Genomic DNA, 16,490 nt, shown 5'->3' with positions numbered 1-16,490 from the left:
CTTGCTGTTTTATCAGTTGCTGAAAGACTAGCATAAACGAGGCGCTTTTCAACTCCTGCTGAGCTACAATTCAACCGAGCAAATTATTGAAGCACCAGGGATGCTCAGTAACTAGTATCATAAACCACATTCATCACCTTAAGGGTTGGATTATTAAGGCATTCAGTACATCAGCAACTGATTTGCTGAGGCAAAAACCATACGAGACCATATAATTAGCTGATGTATTAAACATGTTTCTGTCACTGATTATGGCACTAATGTGCAAAACTATTACACGGCATAGATAAATTCATACATTCATGGAATTTCGGCAATCATGGAAATAGATGAAGGCATAAACACTTCGCTTCACATTATTAAAAAAAGAGAGAGTGAGAGAGACAAAAAAGGAGAGAAAATATTAAAAAAGAAAAAAGACATTTTGGGGTAGGACATTTTTTTAAAAACTATCTTATGCATACCAAGGTTGCATCTATTTGATCAAAAAATCTGTAAAATCATTCTGAAACAAAATATTGTGAAATATTTTCATAATCTCACTAACTTTTGTATGATAGTGTAGCCCGTGTGATCAGCTGCTTTGACAAAATGCGTATTGTATAAAGCATTATCTAGCTTATTTTTCAACATGGAAGTAAGCCGTTTTCTGTGAATGTGCGAGACTTCCGGTTCATATAGGAAATAACGAGAAGAATAACAAAGTGCAGTAAATGGTGTTTGCACTGTTTGCACTACAAACCAGTGAGTTCATATTTAAAATAATACATTAAAACAAAATGGTAAGACACACCAGCAATATCAAGCAGCAAAATAAATATAGCCTAGACGAGCATAAGAGACTCCATTAAAAAAAACAGTACAAATCTCACTGATCCCAAACCTTAGAATGGCAGTGTACATATAGGAAATCAGTTGCTTTGAACTACAGTCAGTTACACAGTTTTGAGGTCATTATTCAAAATCTGACTGCAATCAGAATCAGGTGTTTCAAAGACCCATGTAAGAATGATTATTATTGTAAGATGGATTAGTCTATATGCTTACTTGTGGTCTATAAAATTGACACAAATAGAGGAATGTTTTCAGGATTCCTCTCATTAAATTGTCTAATTTTTGAGAGTGTCTTAATATAATGGCTACTATAGGCATATTAACTGTCAGTTCCCACCAATTCTAAAACAGACAATGAAAACTGTTTGACAGCTAAAGCGTTTGCGCTTATGGAATGAAAGCTGTATGAGGACGTAACAAGATCTTTATCTGCAATAAAAACACTGACATTTTTGTCTTCATTTCTAAAATCTTTGTAAAAATTATTTTATTGTTATTTGTTTATCAATATTAATTAATATGTGTTTTTTATTCATTATAAATAATAATAATAATTATTATTATTATGTTATTTTATTCATTTATTTTAAGTGTACCAAGGGGTGGGTTTTAAATTTGTACAGCTGCTTTTTGTTTTGTACTACTGTTCCACAAAATAAAACTCAATAAAACTCAACAAACAAAAAAAACACTGACATTTTTGACATGAGTAAATTAATAATTAAGTAAATTTTCAGCTATTACAAACATTTTCTGTCACATCCCTATTGGTGCCTGTACCAATCTGAGAACAACTTTAGAGAAATATCCTTTGACGCACCATGGGAAAACTTTAAATGAATTAGATAAAGATCCACATTTGAGCTGATCAACACTGTCACCCATTTGTTTATTTATGAAGGAGAAAATCAGCTATATTTATCAGCTATAAACATGACAGCACCTTCTGCTGCCCTTCTGTCGACTGTTTTCTGTTCCCAACATAATGAAAAACAAAACTGACTCCATGATCTTAATGTGTTGCCACAACAGCAAACAAAATCCAAAAAAATAAAGTAAGAAATTATAAGTCCAACAGGTTTGGACTGGTACCTCTCGATTTTCACCTGGTCTAAACTCAAGGGCAAAGCGTTGCTGCTTATCTGGATGCCTAGTAAATAAGAGATCCTATCTTCCACTCGTGATGACATTGAAGACCCATGCTCTAATCGATAAAATCCAATTCTTTGTAGATCTGTGGCTCTGATTAGCGTCCCTCTTATCCAATCCCCGTTTTTGTCATCCATTATGGTAGCATGGTGGGGCGCTATAAAGGATGTCGTTATCACTGGTTATGAGTTTAGCACTGATGTAAAGCTGGCAATGTGATTGGCCGAACGGAGACTTCCTCTGGCTCTTCTAATTGCAAATCCACTTGGCCCCAGACTGATACATTTCATCGCCTTGGCAACAATGCAGGCAGTGAACCTGGTAATGGGAAAAGTATATTCTCAGGGGAGGAAATTACTGCTTTCCATATTGTAGCTGGACAGTGCAAAAGGGGAGCAGGGAATGGTGAGCAACCTGTCCTAAAAATCTGTTGAAATTCTATTGTACAACAGATAGCGAGCTAGATAAAGGAACAACACATTCAGTAGAATGAGGATGTGACATCCAGAACCTTCATATTTGTAATGATGATGTGTCCTTGGAGGGAAATGGTATGATGAATCTGTGTGCAAGGATATGTGAAATGCAAATGCTCAACGGTGCAGAAATAGGGGCAAGAAAACATGTTGCAAAGTCTTTAGCATGCATGTACAGTATCGAGATGAAACTGAGATCAGCAAGCAGATAATCTGTGATAAATCGGTCTGGCAGATCACCAGATGAAATCACCACCTAAATTAGAAGTCACCTCATTCTTTCCTGTGGATAAAAGACAGGAGTGATGCATAATGCATCTTTCCAGACCAATTTCTGAGTATATAATCAATGCAAAAGCGGAAATTGAGACATTGAGACGGCCATTCCAGTAACTACATGCTCACTGTAGCGTCCGCTTCAACAATCCAGCACCGACTGAATACATCCATGTCGGAATATGTATTAAAATAAATTATTAAAGTAATTAAATAGTTAATAGTTATTAAAGTAATTTTGTATACATTTTGTTTGGCAATGCATCTACAGAATGTGACAAGTGACAGGCAAGTTTGCCTAAACTTCTCTGACTTTTCCCATACATAGACGGGAAAATAATTTGTTGTGATTTTTCATTTTCCCATTATCATGCCCACAACAATTTCACAGCACAGCAATCACACAATAATGAACTTCCAGAAGCAATTAAGAGGCTCTTTCTGGCACATAGCCTTCGCCTATGTGGACTAATCATAGTGTGCTTCTGAGAAGCTGGTGGATTAGGCTTTTATTTTTTGGCAATACAAAAGCTGAAATCCTCTAATCAATGCACAGTCAAGTGTGTACCTCTGACAGTTCCTGTAATTCAGCCTAAATAGTGCTGGACATTATTGTAGCTCGCAAGTTAAACATAAAATGACTGTTACAGAGCTTAAAAAACTGACTTCACAAGTAGAGTTGCGGAAGAAAAAAAATCAATAGGTGATATTTTAGCTATATTTTGATTCATTTTATTCCTATTTCAAGGAAATGAAAAGATTTTTGGCATCGCTGGTCAGTGTGCACTCAATTATTTATATTCAACCAAAATATAGGCTCAAAACAGGCTACAAAATACAACTGTGCAAATCACCAACACCTGTGAAGCCGAATGAGAAACAAGGGAGCAAAAAGACTGCAATACATCACAGTTTTTAATCACAACAGCCATGGTAAACAAAAAAGAATCTCCATGTTATTGTCTCATGACAGATGTTGATATAATATTGCATTGCCAAATCACCCCAACCGTGAACTTTATTTATTCATGAGAATATCACAATGAGCATCTAAATCTCTCGTGTAACACAGTCAAACTGGGAAATAACCATCTGTAGTGTGAAGATGGCGATAAATTCTGAAGCAATTTATGGAATAAATGTCTATATAAAATTGAATACAGTTAACAAAATGCTGTTAAAAAATTGGCCAATTTTATCATATTTATTCCTGATTTTTTAGATAGTATTTTCATAATAGAACAAACAAAGCAAAATACAGAGCAGAAAATCTAGAGGAGGCAAAGAGGAAAAGGATCCATTAGGGATCTAATAGGTAACAGATTTAAGTGAATTTGAACTACAGAAGAAACAATAGGCTTGTATGGACATACATAAAATATTTCTTGGAAAGAAATGATAAGGTGAACAGCAGCAGCAAGATCATGTGCGTCTTACCAGTGTTTTGGTCCATGTACTCTTGTGAGGTATGTTGGCTCTGATGGACCCATTCCCCGTTACATTTGAAGAAGATCTGCAGAGCAGGAGTTGCTCGACAGCGCAACTTGATTGGGTTGTTTTTGATTATGTAAGCATCCTCAGGCTCTTGCAGGAAGTGAGGTAATGTCCCACCAACTGATGACAGAGAATCAGCAAGGGCGTCACTGACGGTTCCTGTGAAATCAATTAACACATGTAAGAAACGAGCACACTTCTCTAGCACATTTTCTCGGAATTTAAACTCATAAAATTATATGCTAAAAAAATACTGTCACAATCTTATCTAAATGTGGTCTGCAGCTTCAGGTTTCTAAATATGGTGCTTTTCCTCTGGGACTGTTCTGAGCTTCCCATTGATTTTAAACTGCGTGCCAAAGAGACAATTCCACTAAAACAATTCAAGCAATTTTCTACTTTAAAAATGCATTAGCTTTCCCTGAGTGCTTTTGTGATGAAAAGAATAAAAGAATTAGCGATGGAAGAGAGTGCAACTGATTGCTTTGTGTTTGACCGATGAGCTAAAATGCATCTTAGTGCAGAAAAAAGTGAGAATGCTCTTCCTTGGGCCTAGTGTGTTTTACTTTTCTTTTTTCTGACATCATTCTCTTTAACGGAAGGAAGAATAAAATAGCAGACAGGTCAACAGAGACAGAGAGAAGAGAAATAATAAGATAGATAAAGAAGTGTAAAGGATGAAGGGAATTAAGAAAGATTTCATTTGGAGATATTAACATGAATACCATTTTAATAATTATAATTGCCTACACCATCTCTGACACTCAGATCTTGAGAAAACACTCCACCCATGAGAGAACGGCTATATACCGCGAAGTCTGTCAGATGTATAAAATCCCATGAAAGCCATTAAACTAGCAGTTAATTCAGCTCTGCCCACTGAAATCTAATAGACTTTCAATTTTTACCACCTCCCACATTTGCTGTCATGTGAAATGAATAAAGAATGTATCGGTATGCATACACACACACACACACACTAAAAGCAGTTCACTGCTTTTTTTTTTTAAACACATACTCACTTCATATTCTCTTTCAATATTGTAGATACTGCAGAAGAACATGTACTACCAAAAGTTCAAATAGTTTTTAAATAATGGGGTCATGAACTGAGAAATCTAAATTTCCTTGATCCTTTGACATATAAAAGGTCATTATGCTATAAAAACATGCTGCAAGTTTCAGAACTCAAATCTTTCTCATTAGTCTAAAAACAGCTTATTTTGAAGCCAATTTGCCAAAACGACAGCTTGTGGAATGTGCCACTCTATGATGTAATAGTGTGGCTAAACACCACCTCCACAGAAGAAGATCAGTGCCTGCTTCTATATCACTACCTGTTTAGCCCCGCCCACTAATTCACACACATAGTGTAAGTGACAAGAGCAGCAAATACAGGTCTACGCAGAAACCAAACAATAAACTTTATTTGATGAACTTTATTTTTAATGAAGTTTTAGAAATTGTCAGTAAGAACTCTGTCTTTTGTTCACTTCATTTTGCCACGTATTTATTTACAAACATGGCACAATTTGATGCAGGATTTTTAGAAAGATTGAAACTAAAAGACGATGCTGTACCGACTATATTGGATCCGATGTTGCACACACAAGAGTGAGAAACTGTTTTAAATTACGTGATCGTTATTGCTTTGTCTGTTATTACAGATCGTTCGATATGTACAGAGTATTTATGCATTTGTAACCTAAATCATAGCAGTGTCCATCTATGGAGGATGTAGGCTGTCAAGCATACACAAGTGTTAGCCAATAGCAATGGGCGTTTACTTCCGAGTCTACAATCCATCATGCCTATTCAAAGAGAGCTTTCTGATGAGGGGTGTCAAAAACAGGACAGAAAATAGCCTATTGCTTCTAAATTATGAAGTTTTTTTAAATCTTGATAACATTATAAGTGGACCTCACAGAACAGTACAAAATAAAAAGGCAGTTCATGACCCCTTTAAATAAAGTAATACTTTGATTTAGCAAGGATGCATTAAACTGATCAAAAGAGACAGTAAAGAAGCCACTTATAATGTTACAAAACTTTCTAATCAAAGATGCTTTCACAAGAAATATTAAGCAGCTCAACGGTTTTCCACATTGATGATGATAATAATGAGAAATGTTTCTTGAGCACCCAATCAGCACCCAAGTGACACTGAGGACTGGAGTAATTCAGATCTTCCATCACATGAATAATTTAAATTTTAAAATATATAATATATAAAAATAAAACAGTTATAAAACATGTAATATTCCACAATGTAACTTCTTACTGTATTTTTGATCAAATATAAAGCATAAAGGACTTTTTAAAAACATTAAATAATACCCTAAACTGAATCCAAACTTAATAATCGAAACTATCTAAACTATAACAATCTAAACTATAAAAATCAATAACTAATATAGTACAGATACATCATGCTTCCCTAGTGCAAAAAACTTTATAGAAATGAGCAGACTATCATTGGTAGTGCAGACAGTAACCCGCTATTTCATACAGCTGGATACTACCGCATTCAGCTGCTATAAACCAACAGGAGAGTGACCTGATGACCTCCAGCAATCTAATTGCCATCACTGTGTACAGCTGCACTCAAGTATCATCTATCTAGCTTGTTTGTGAAGAAATGTAGTGTTACAATTGCCTCTGGTCTCCCCTGCTCAACTACAATTTTTAGACAAATGCACTGTGATTAAGAGAAAAGCAAAGAGCTCCATTCCCCTCATCTTACATGATTTTCTTGACAAGCTTTTAAGAGGGACAAGCTTTATTCAGAGTTATATTCCCAGGTGTGTGATACCTAGTTCACGGTGAAGTGCATTCTGGGCTATTTGCAGAATCACCAAGTGGAAACAGTCACACTAGGGATGTCAGGAGTATGTCACAGATCACCCCATGGGTAAGGAGGTAAAAGCAGGAAATCTTAGATGCACGATATTATACTGGGTTTCAAAGTTCAAGGTACAAAACATGGAGCTCACTCTAAATAATTCAAAATGAAATGTTACTCTTCCTCTGCAGATGTTTGCTGGCAGTCTCACAGTGGACAGGAATTTGTCTTGGTTGCACAGAGCACCACAGATAGACTGATTCCCTGGAAAACAACACAGAATTCCATCAGCATATTTAACTTCAGATTCTTCATGAATTCTGGATGTTTTGTCACCTATGACTAAAATCTCAACTTCCTCATGGAGAGGGCGATAAGACCTTGGTGTCAAAATCAGTTCTCAGCTGTTTTCTCGGTTCAGTATGGAGGCAAAAACAGCAACTGTTTTCTATTCATTCTATGCATAAGCACTTCCAAAAGCTTGGTTGGGAAAACAAATGTATTTGAACAAAAACAGGCCTGCAGCTTCAGTCCCATGCCATCAGGTCACCTCCATTGTGCAAAATCATGAATATCCTCTGTTTTCTACTCCCAAGACAAAGGGAAAAAGAAGGACACAATCCTGCTGTGGAGTGTTGCAGATAGCTGGGTGACAAGATGAAAATTGTATCATGAGCTGAATACAACGACATCACTTCCCTCCGCTACAAAGGGTCATTGGTAGGAAAGGCAGCCGCCACCTTTTGGACAGAATTCATTATTCTTCTTTGTAGATCTGCCAATCTTTAAAGTCCATGTTTAATATATGCATTGTCCTGCTGTATTTGCTTGATTTCCATTCATGCAAATGACTGCCCTCAACATCGCATGGTATTTCTCTAATTTGAATTGTAGTATTAGAGGTACTGTTCCCTATGACTAGTCTGGTCCTTCCTTTACCAGGGAAAATTCCCAACATCCATTGGACAAATTTCAGTGATGAATAGAAGGAATAACCTGAAATGACTCCAAATCCATCTGCCATCTGTTGCTGTGAAGAAAGTCTAAACTTTATTTCACCCAAACTGCCTGGCAATGAATTAAACATGAATCAGACACAGCATTGTACTAAACTTCAGCAAAACATATGAAATAATAATAAAATCTAGAAAACATTTTGAAAGATTTACAAGCCATTAGCAGCAGATACATATATGAATTATTATAATGAAGTAAATGGAACACAAGGTGAAGGTTAAAACCAATTCTTATCAGTATGTTTATGATTTTTGACCTCTTGCTCTGTCATCTAAACGCAAACCTGTATTGATCTGTACAAAACTGATACCATAAATATATTAGTAAAGCAGAGTGGCTTAAAAATGCCATTTTACATTATGGGCCAATAGGTGAATATGCAAGATCACTTTGTACTTTGACTTTGTCAGCATATATATAAGCAACTACATGACTAGTGACTTCTGCTGGTTCAACAATGGAGGGAAAGGCATTTTAATGGACAATTAAAAAGAAAAGATAAGCCAAATTTAGCTAAAATTTCAGTCTATTTTTCACACTAAACCTTTGCATGGGCTTTTGTGCATTTTTGTAATTTGTATAAGAAACGTCATGAGGAAAATAATGTGTAACTATCCCAATTTTATCTTCTAGGATTTAATCCACACCAAGTTCAACAGGAAAACAACAATACAGCCAACCATCATAAAACACACCCAATTATAAATACCTTCCCATGTGCAAATTCAATGAGGAACAGTAATGAAGTATAAAAGAATGAGAGGGGGGTGTAGAGGTTAATGGGCCCGTGCACATCTCTAACTGGGTTTGAGTTCAAACTGATTCCCAGAGTGCTAATTGTTCGCCTTATCCTTTTAGCAGTGCCTGCACACTTACTGCAATAAAAGGTAATGGATAATTGGAACAATCCATGCTCTATAAAAACAGCAGAGACAATTATGGCTGCTCCTCCTATGATAGATGAGCATAAACGCAAGTCCTAATGACTCTAACAAGCAAGCAACCAATAAGTCATTCATGTTCTCATTATAATAGCTAATTTTAATACAGCCTCTGCAATGAAGGTCCACAGCTTGTCCAATATTTAGCAGACAGAGAAGAGGAAGAGTTATATAATATACTAATCCAGGTGATTCACATAATTCAGTAAAGACTGTGAAAACTGCATAATGATTTGTGTTTATCACACTCTTACAAAAACTGCAAACCATAAGGTGAGGCAGCATCACGCCAGCTCCCCAAAGCTCTAAGTGTTGTTTCTTTAGTGATTTTTTATTTTTTGTGAATTTTTTGCTCTTTCAACTATATTATATCCTTTATTAAAGTTATTCTTTCCCAGGTTAGCTGGATTTCTGTTTACAGTTTTTTTACGATTGCTATGACAATTTTTTCAATACTTTTAACAATTTTCCTAATCTCTTAACACAGTTAGCACAACATCTGTCTGTGTAGGCTATTCAATTAACACATTTCTTGTTGCTTTGACACAAAATGCATAGTTAACACAAATTTAAAATGCTTTAACTTCTTTTACACACAAGCTCAACCAAGACCAAAACAATGTAATTTTACTGCCAAATTTTCAAATGCTTTCACACTGTATGTCCGAACAGTTTACATTATGTTCTAAAACTAACTTATAGGCTAAAGTCAAAGTGAACAGCTGTGTGTGTGTGTATATATATATATATATATATATATATATATATATATATATTGTGAACTGAAACACAAATATGTCCCCTGTACTTTATTCCATTGTTAATGAGAAACAGCTGATTGAAGTTATGCAAATATATATTAAATATATTAACCTAGTAACTATTGCAATGCTCTCTTGGCAGGTCTTCCAGCCAGTTCTATCAAACCTTTACAATTAATCCAAAATACTGCTGCAAGATTAATCTTTAATGAGCCGAAAAGAATGCACGTCACACCTCTGTTTATCAATTTGCACTGGCTACCAATAGCTGCTCGCATAAAATCCAAGGCATTAATGTTTGCCTACAAAGCCACCTCTGGCTCTGCACCCTTTCACCTAAATTCATCACTTCAGACTTATGTGCCTCTAGAAGCAGGCACAAAATCACTATAACAGACTTTTACATTAACTGTTCCCTCCTGGTGGAATGACCTGCCCAACTCTATCCGAGCAGCTTCAAGAATCAGCTAAAAACATATATTTTCTTTCTATTCTACTTGTTTTCTTTCATTAAAAAAAAACCTTGCTATGTGTACTGCGTTAGCGAGACTTGTCATGGCGCTTGCATATTGTTGCTCTTTTGTTGGTTTTGATTGCATCTATTATCCTCATTTGTAAGTCGCTTTGGATAAAAGCGTCTGCTAAATGTAAATGTAAATTACAGCTGATTCCCATCTAGGAAACACACTCAAGTGTTGGGGTTCTTTCAATCGCATGACCATATGATATACAGTAAAAGAGGATCTCTTTGGGCTGATCTTGTGTGGAAAAGTGCACTCCTGTATAAATCTGTATAAATAGAAGATCTGCACCAAAGACTGGTGCCAGAGAAAGGGGACAGGTGGGAGACCAGACCTCTTGCCAATATATGTGATCACATGGAACAATGTGACATTCCACCATTCCCAGTGCAGTCAGAGCCTGGTTTGACTCACATTAGAGAATGGTGTCTCTTTTTCTTGCCCCTTACTCCCCTTTCCTCAACCCCACTGAGGAGTTTTTCTGAGCCTGGAGATGGATGGTTTTTGACCATCGTCCACAGGGCCAAATCCCTCCAGGATGCAATGGATGCTGCATAGGATCCAAGACATCACAGCTGAACCCCAGACAGCAACATAGTGCCAACACTGGTTCCTGTCTGGGACACTGCAGGGGTGGATAAGGCATACCAAAAGATTCTTCCCAAGATGGCTTGCCAGAAAAAATATCAGATGTGATGTGGATGAGAAAGTGAAGTGAAAGTGAAGTGACATACGGCCAAGTATGGTGACCCATACTCGGAATTTGTGCTCTGCATTTAACCCATCCAACGTGCACACACACACGTGAACACGACTTCCCACGGCCTAATGTGAACATGTGGACATGTGAACATGTGGCCAAACACAGAAGACCGGGCAAATTAGATTACATTTATTTATAATTCTTCTGTGACTTTTTCTGTTTGTATATTTTGTACTTTCACATAATAAATGACAGATATATTGCATATCTTTTGTTTCCATGCATTCTTGTTTTTCTAACGCCTTGTTGCAATTAAAGCCTTACTTCAGCAATTCTGTCTCAGTCTCTTTTTCCCCCATAAACCGTTCATTCTATAAACACTGTAAACCCGAAGTTGAAGGAAACTGGTTGCCCTAAAAAAATGTAAGTAATGTGAACTTAAAAAATTAAGTTGATTTAATATAAAATGTTTTGTGATATCAATTAAAAAGTTCAGTTTATGTAACTTAATATGTTTTGTAATGTCAGTTAATTTGCAGTTATTACACCTAGTAAATGTAAGTTCAATATACTAATTTCCAAGTTAAACCTATATCAGTTGTTTTATTTTTCCAATTTGTTAAACTTGAAAATTAAGAAAAAAGCAAACAAATAAAAGGGACATTCATTAAAATTTTCTGTTTTATTTTAATTAAATTCCAAATGTTAATTTTAAAACACAACAAAATCTGAAAACATTTCCCCATAAAAAGAAAACTAGTTTAACAAATTAACTTATTGGTAAGCACACAAACAGTCTATCTCAGAATCACAACAAACAACATCAAAACTACATGTTTTTTTCCCACTCTGCATTCACAATATTGGCAGTACTGAATTTTAGGTGCCAGCTCACCTTTTCCGAGGTTGAGCATTACCTGCTGAATGAAATATAAAGTGCTTTTCATACACTTAGGGAAGTTCAGGTGCAGGTCATAAATCAGTCTGAAAACAATGGACATAGAAGGCCTGAGACTGGTCAGTTCATCCATTAGCAAACTTTCTTCCAAGATGATTCCCACTCTAGATGGGTTGAGCTGTGGACTTTCTTGATCAACGCTGAGGATTCTTACTGGAGTCTGTCTTGTCAGCTGCATCCTAAGAGAGGAAGTAACAGATCGACAATGACATTATCAAGTCAGTTAGATAATGCTGTTGTCAAATACTTCCCAGGTTAAAAAAGTACACTTCCATAATGTACTTACAGTGCTGTATTTTCACACTAATTTTGTGCTTAATATACATTTAATATATACTAAAAATTATTCTTTACTACTTCTTAAGATAAACTTAGTGTGCGAAAATAGAGCACTAAGTATATTATGGAAGTGAACTTTTTTTTCACCTGGGTCAAGGTCATATGCTGTGTTCACACCATGTCATAATTACTGTAATTCTGAGACGACAACATTGTGACGTTCTACTTGGAGCGGTTCATGTTCTTGGACCGCGAATTGTGCATTTCTATGGTAACACTATCTCCTAAATTAATCTGGTGCAGTCAGTGGTCATGTGGTACAAGTAGGAGCTCTCAGAAAATTCCCAGTTTACAGACGGTAATTATGAGTTCTACAAGAATTTGAAAGCTTTTTCCAAGTAAGAATCTTGTAATTATGGCACAGTTACACCATGGGATGAATGCACTTTTACATACCTGGTTTACTGTAAAAAAATGGTCTTTGAAGTATCATCTGGGTTGTCGTTGACAACTTTTCTGTGAAAAGCAAACATTAAAGTTAGTCTTTATAAGGGCATCTAACTTTAGGGTTTACATTTAATTGTGCAGTGTGCCAGACAATAAAGTGATCATCATCCTATGAACAGGTCTCAGTTAACCCACATGAAATACAGCTGCTCTGGAGTTTTGGTGTGAAGGTGGCATAAGTGTACGTTTTTTTGTGCATAAAGTGATTTAAATGTATGTACATGCCTGATGTGAACAGGGAAATTGTTCCTTTATTGTATAACTTCCATGTTTTAACATAGAGAGAGGGTTTCACAGACAGGGCTTAGCTTAAGACAGGACTAGGCCTTAGTTAAATTAAGATATTTAAATAGCTTTTATAAAAATCCCTTAAAAACTTTACTGGTGTGCATCTTGAGACAAGACAATGGCACTGACACATTTTAAGATATGTCATTACAAGGTATTTTCAGTTAAGACAGCATGAACATGCATTTTAGTCTGGGACTAGCCTTAAGCCTTGTCTGTGAAACCGGGGGGGTGTAATGTTAAAATAGTCGTTTTCTCTTTTAGAAGTTATGAGGGCCATACTTACACTTCTAAAGCATCTCTTCCATTTCTTCTTCCTTCCAAAACAAACTCTGAACCTAGACAGAACAGAAATATATTCATCCATTTTAGTATGTATACCGTTAATTAACTTAAATTTACTCTTTCAAACAAAAGCTATGTCTAAAATTAAACGTGGTAAATTATTGCACTCACCATATTAACACATCGTCTCTCCTCCGCTGGAATCGTGGCTGTTGTATGACTAAAGCTAAATTTACACTCCTCACAAACAACAGCTCCTCAAGTGAAAAAGAAATCATAGAAAGGAAAAGGCAAAAAATGTCAGTTGAACTCGCTGGTACGGGGTTCAAGCGCGGTTATGTCCTGCAGACGAGTGAGAAATGTTAGCTACCTAACGGATGAGAAATGTCCCGTCGTTTAGACAAACAACAATTTTCGCTGATCACAAACAGTTTCTCGAGGGAAAGAAAGACACGATAAAAGGTAAATAGCGGTAAAGAACATCCATAGAACTATCTAAAACAAAACTTCCACCTCCTCATCCACAGCTCCTTGAATTCACACACAATATCAATGGAAATGGCGTCATTAACTGACTCACAGCAGCAGTGTGGGGGAGGCGTGGTCAGGAGATAAACTTCATAATATGAGTTAATTTAACTTAAATTTATTCATAGGTTCCCCCATTTAGACATGTGAAGTAGGGCCCTATTGCACATGGAAGTCTCTGAGATGGCTCAGGTTGCATCATTAGAGACGGCAGAACGTGGTCTGCCAGGGAAACACAGCCCTAGTAAGTGTACCATGGAATACACACATGGGATCCCAACAGGGTCACTCATGTGGGCACTAGCCTCATACCAGATTTCAAGAATTCATTGCTGAAAGGCCTGGTCCCGGATGCTCCGCCATGTCTGGACGCCGGAGTGATGGAGGACTCGACAGGATTTGCCTGGTTAAGAAACTCTCAGGAGAAATAGGCGTAAGAACGCCGCAAGCTGACTCTGAGCCAGTCCTCTCACTGCCACTACCCGTTTGAGGTGAGAACACAGGAGGAAACCAGTTAGACACATAGGCTATAAAATCTAGCGAACGTGTTGGGAGTCGCCCAACACATTGCTCTACAGATGTCTGCTAGCGAGGCACCACGAGCCAGCGCCCAGGACTATGCAACACCCCTAGTGGTGTGAGCACACAGCCTGAGCAGGCAGGGCACACCTTGTGCTTCATAGGCCAAGGTGATAGCATCCACTATCCAGTGGGCCATCTTCTGCTTGGAGACAGCCTTCCCCTTCTGCTGTCCTCCGTAACAGACAAAGATCTGTTCTGAGGTCCTGAAGCTCTGAGTTCTATCAACGTACTGTCACAGTGCGAGTACAGGACAGAGCAAAGCTAGGGCTGGGTCTGCCTCCTCCAGGGGCAGCGCTTGCAGGTTCACTACCTGGTCCCTGAAGGGAGTGGTAGGAACCTTGGGCACATAGCCGGGCCGGGGCCTCAGTGTTGCACTGGAGTCAGCCAGCCCAAACTCAAAGCACGATTCGTCGACCGAAAATGCCTGCAGGTCCCACACCCTCTTGATCGAGGCCAACGCAGTCAGGAGTAGGGTTTCCATAGAGACAAACTTCAACTCGACTGACTGAAAAGGCTCAAAGGGGGCAGTTTGTAGGGCTCTTAGCACCAATGCCAAATCCCAAGAGGGTAGGGAGCGAGGCCTAGGAGGATTTAAGAATATATTTAGCTATCACACAAAATAACTTGAGATTCACTTGCGAGTGCAATTAAACTGTTTATTTGGATCAATCAAAGCGGTCTTTTCAAAGGTGACTTTTTAGCATCATTACTCCAGTCACATGATCCTTCAGAAATCATTCTAATATTCTGATTTCAGCAACATAAACCTTAAGGGTGGAGGGGGACAGCCTACGCTCCAACCCTTGTTGCAAAAAGGAAAGCACGGCTCTGATCTGATCATCATCTGAACATCTCCAGGGCTCCTCATGGTGAGAGGAACACCATTCGATGAACAGGTTCCACTTCAGAGCATAGGCCCGTCTTGTGGACGGTGCTCATGCTGAAGCGATAGTGAGTGCTACCTCCTGGTAGGTCACCTAGAACCTCCGTGTCCCATCCTGGGACCACACGTGGAGTTTTCACAGGGTGCCAGACGGTGCCCCGTCTCTGAGAAAGCAGATCCTTCCTCAGAGGAATTGGCCAGGGAGGGGCTGTCGCGAGGAGCATGAGTTCCGGGAACCAGGTCCTGTTGGGCCAATATGGAGCCACTAACAAGACCTGCTCCTCGTCCTCCCTGATTTTGCACTGTCTGTGCTAGTAGGCTCACTGGGAGGAATGCATATTTGCACGGCATCCGTGCCGAGCGTTGCCTCAGTTAGGGAGTAGAACCACTGGCAGTGGGTGGTTTCTGGAGTTGCAAACAGGTCCACCTGAGCAACTCCGAACCGTCTCCAAATCAGCTGAACTGCCTGGGGATGGACTCTCCACTCCCCTGGAAGTGCTACTCGAGACAGCTCGTCGGCTGCCCGATTGAACACTCCTGGGATGTGCATGGCACGAAGGTTCCTCAGTTGCTTCTGACTCCAGAGGAGGAGGTGGCAGGCGAGTTGCAACATGCGACGGGAGCGTAAACCACCTTGCCAGTTGATATACGCAATGGTCGCAGTGTTGTCCGTATGGACCAGAACGTCCTTGACCTGAACGCGCCCTGTGAGGCGGCTCAAGGCAAGGCGTACTGCCAGCAGTTTGAGGCAATTGATATGCCTACGCAGTTGGGAACCCGTCCATACCCCTGACACTGCGTGCCCATTGTATGTGGCTCCCCAGCCGGTAGACGAGGCATCCGTGAATACCACAGCATGCCTGGATACCTGCTCCAGGGGCACTCCTGCCCAAAGGAACTAGGGATCTGACCACGGGCTGAAGGTTTTGCTGCAGGCCAGTGTACTCAGAACCCGGTGAGTACCGCGTTTCCATGCCCACCTCGGGATTCGGCCATGGAGCCAGTGCTGAAGCGGTCTCATATGGAGCAGACCGAGCAGAACTATCGCCGCAACTGCAGCCATATGCCCCAGGAGCCTCTGAAAGCGTTTCAGTGGGACCGCCGTCCTGAATTGTGGGTTATCTGTAGCAGCGAAGGATACACCTGATGCATTCTTCGAATTCCTG

The 16,490-nt window shown here is 38.8% G+C and overlaps 1 protein-coding gene across 1 annotated transcript in view; it reads right to left on the bottom strand.

Moving 5' to 3' along the window:
* Window positions 1-16,490, bottom strand: part of LOC306869705 (netrin receptor UNC5D-like) — a gene marked incomplete at its 5' end in the record, with an annotated part of 145,546 nt that overhangs the window by 67,338 nt on the left and 61,718 nt on the right. Inside the window, one exon of the mRNA XM_079416582.1 lies at window positions 4,173-4,388. Within this exon, the coding sequence (XP_079272708.1) occupies window positions 4,173-4,388 (216 nt within the window). The remainder of the gene's footprint in view (window positions 1-4,172; window positions 4,389-16,490) is intronic.

The sequence above is a fragment of the Barbus barbus genome (genome assembly GCF_936440315.1).
Source record: "Barbus barbus genome assembly, chromosome: 5".
Taxonomy (NCBI): Eukaryota; Metazoa; Chordata; class Actinopteri; order Cypriniformes; family Cyprinidae; genus Barbus; species Barbus barbus.
The sequence above is the reverse complement of the archived record's forward strand: the minus strand, read 5'-3'. Positions and strand labels throughout refer to the sequence as shown.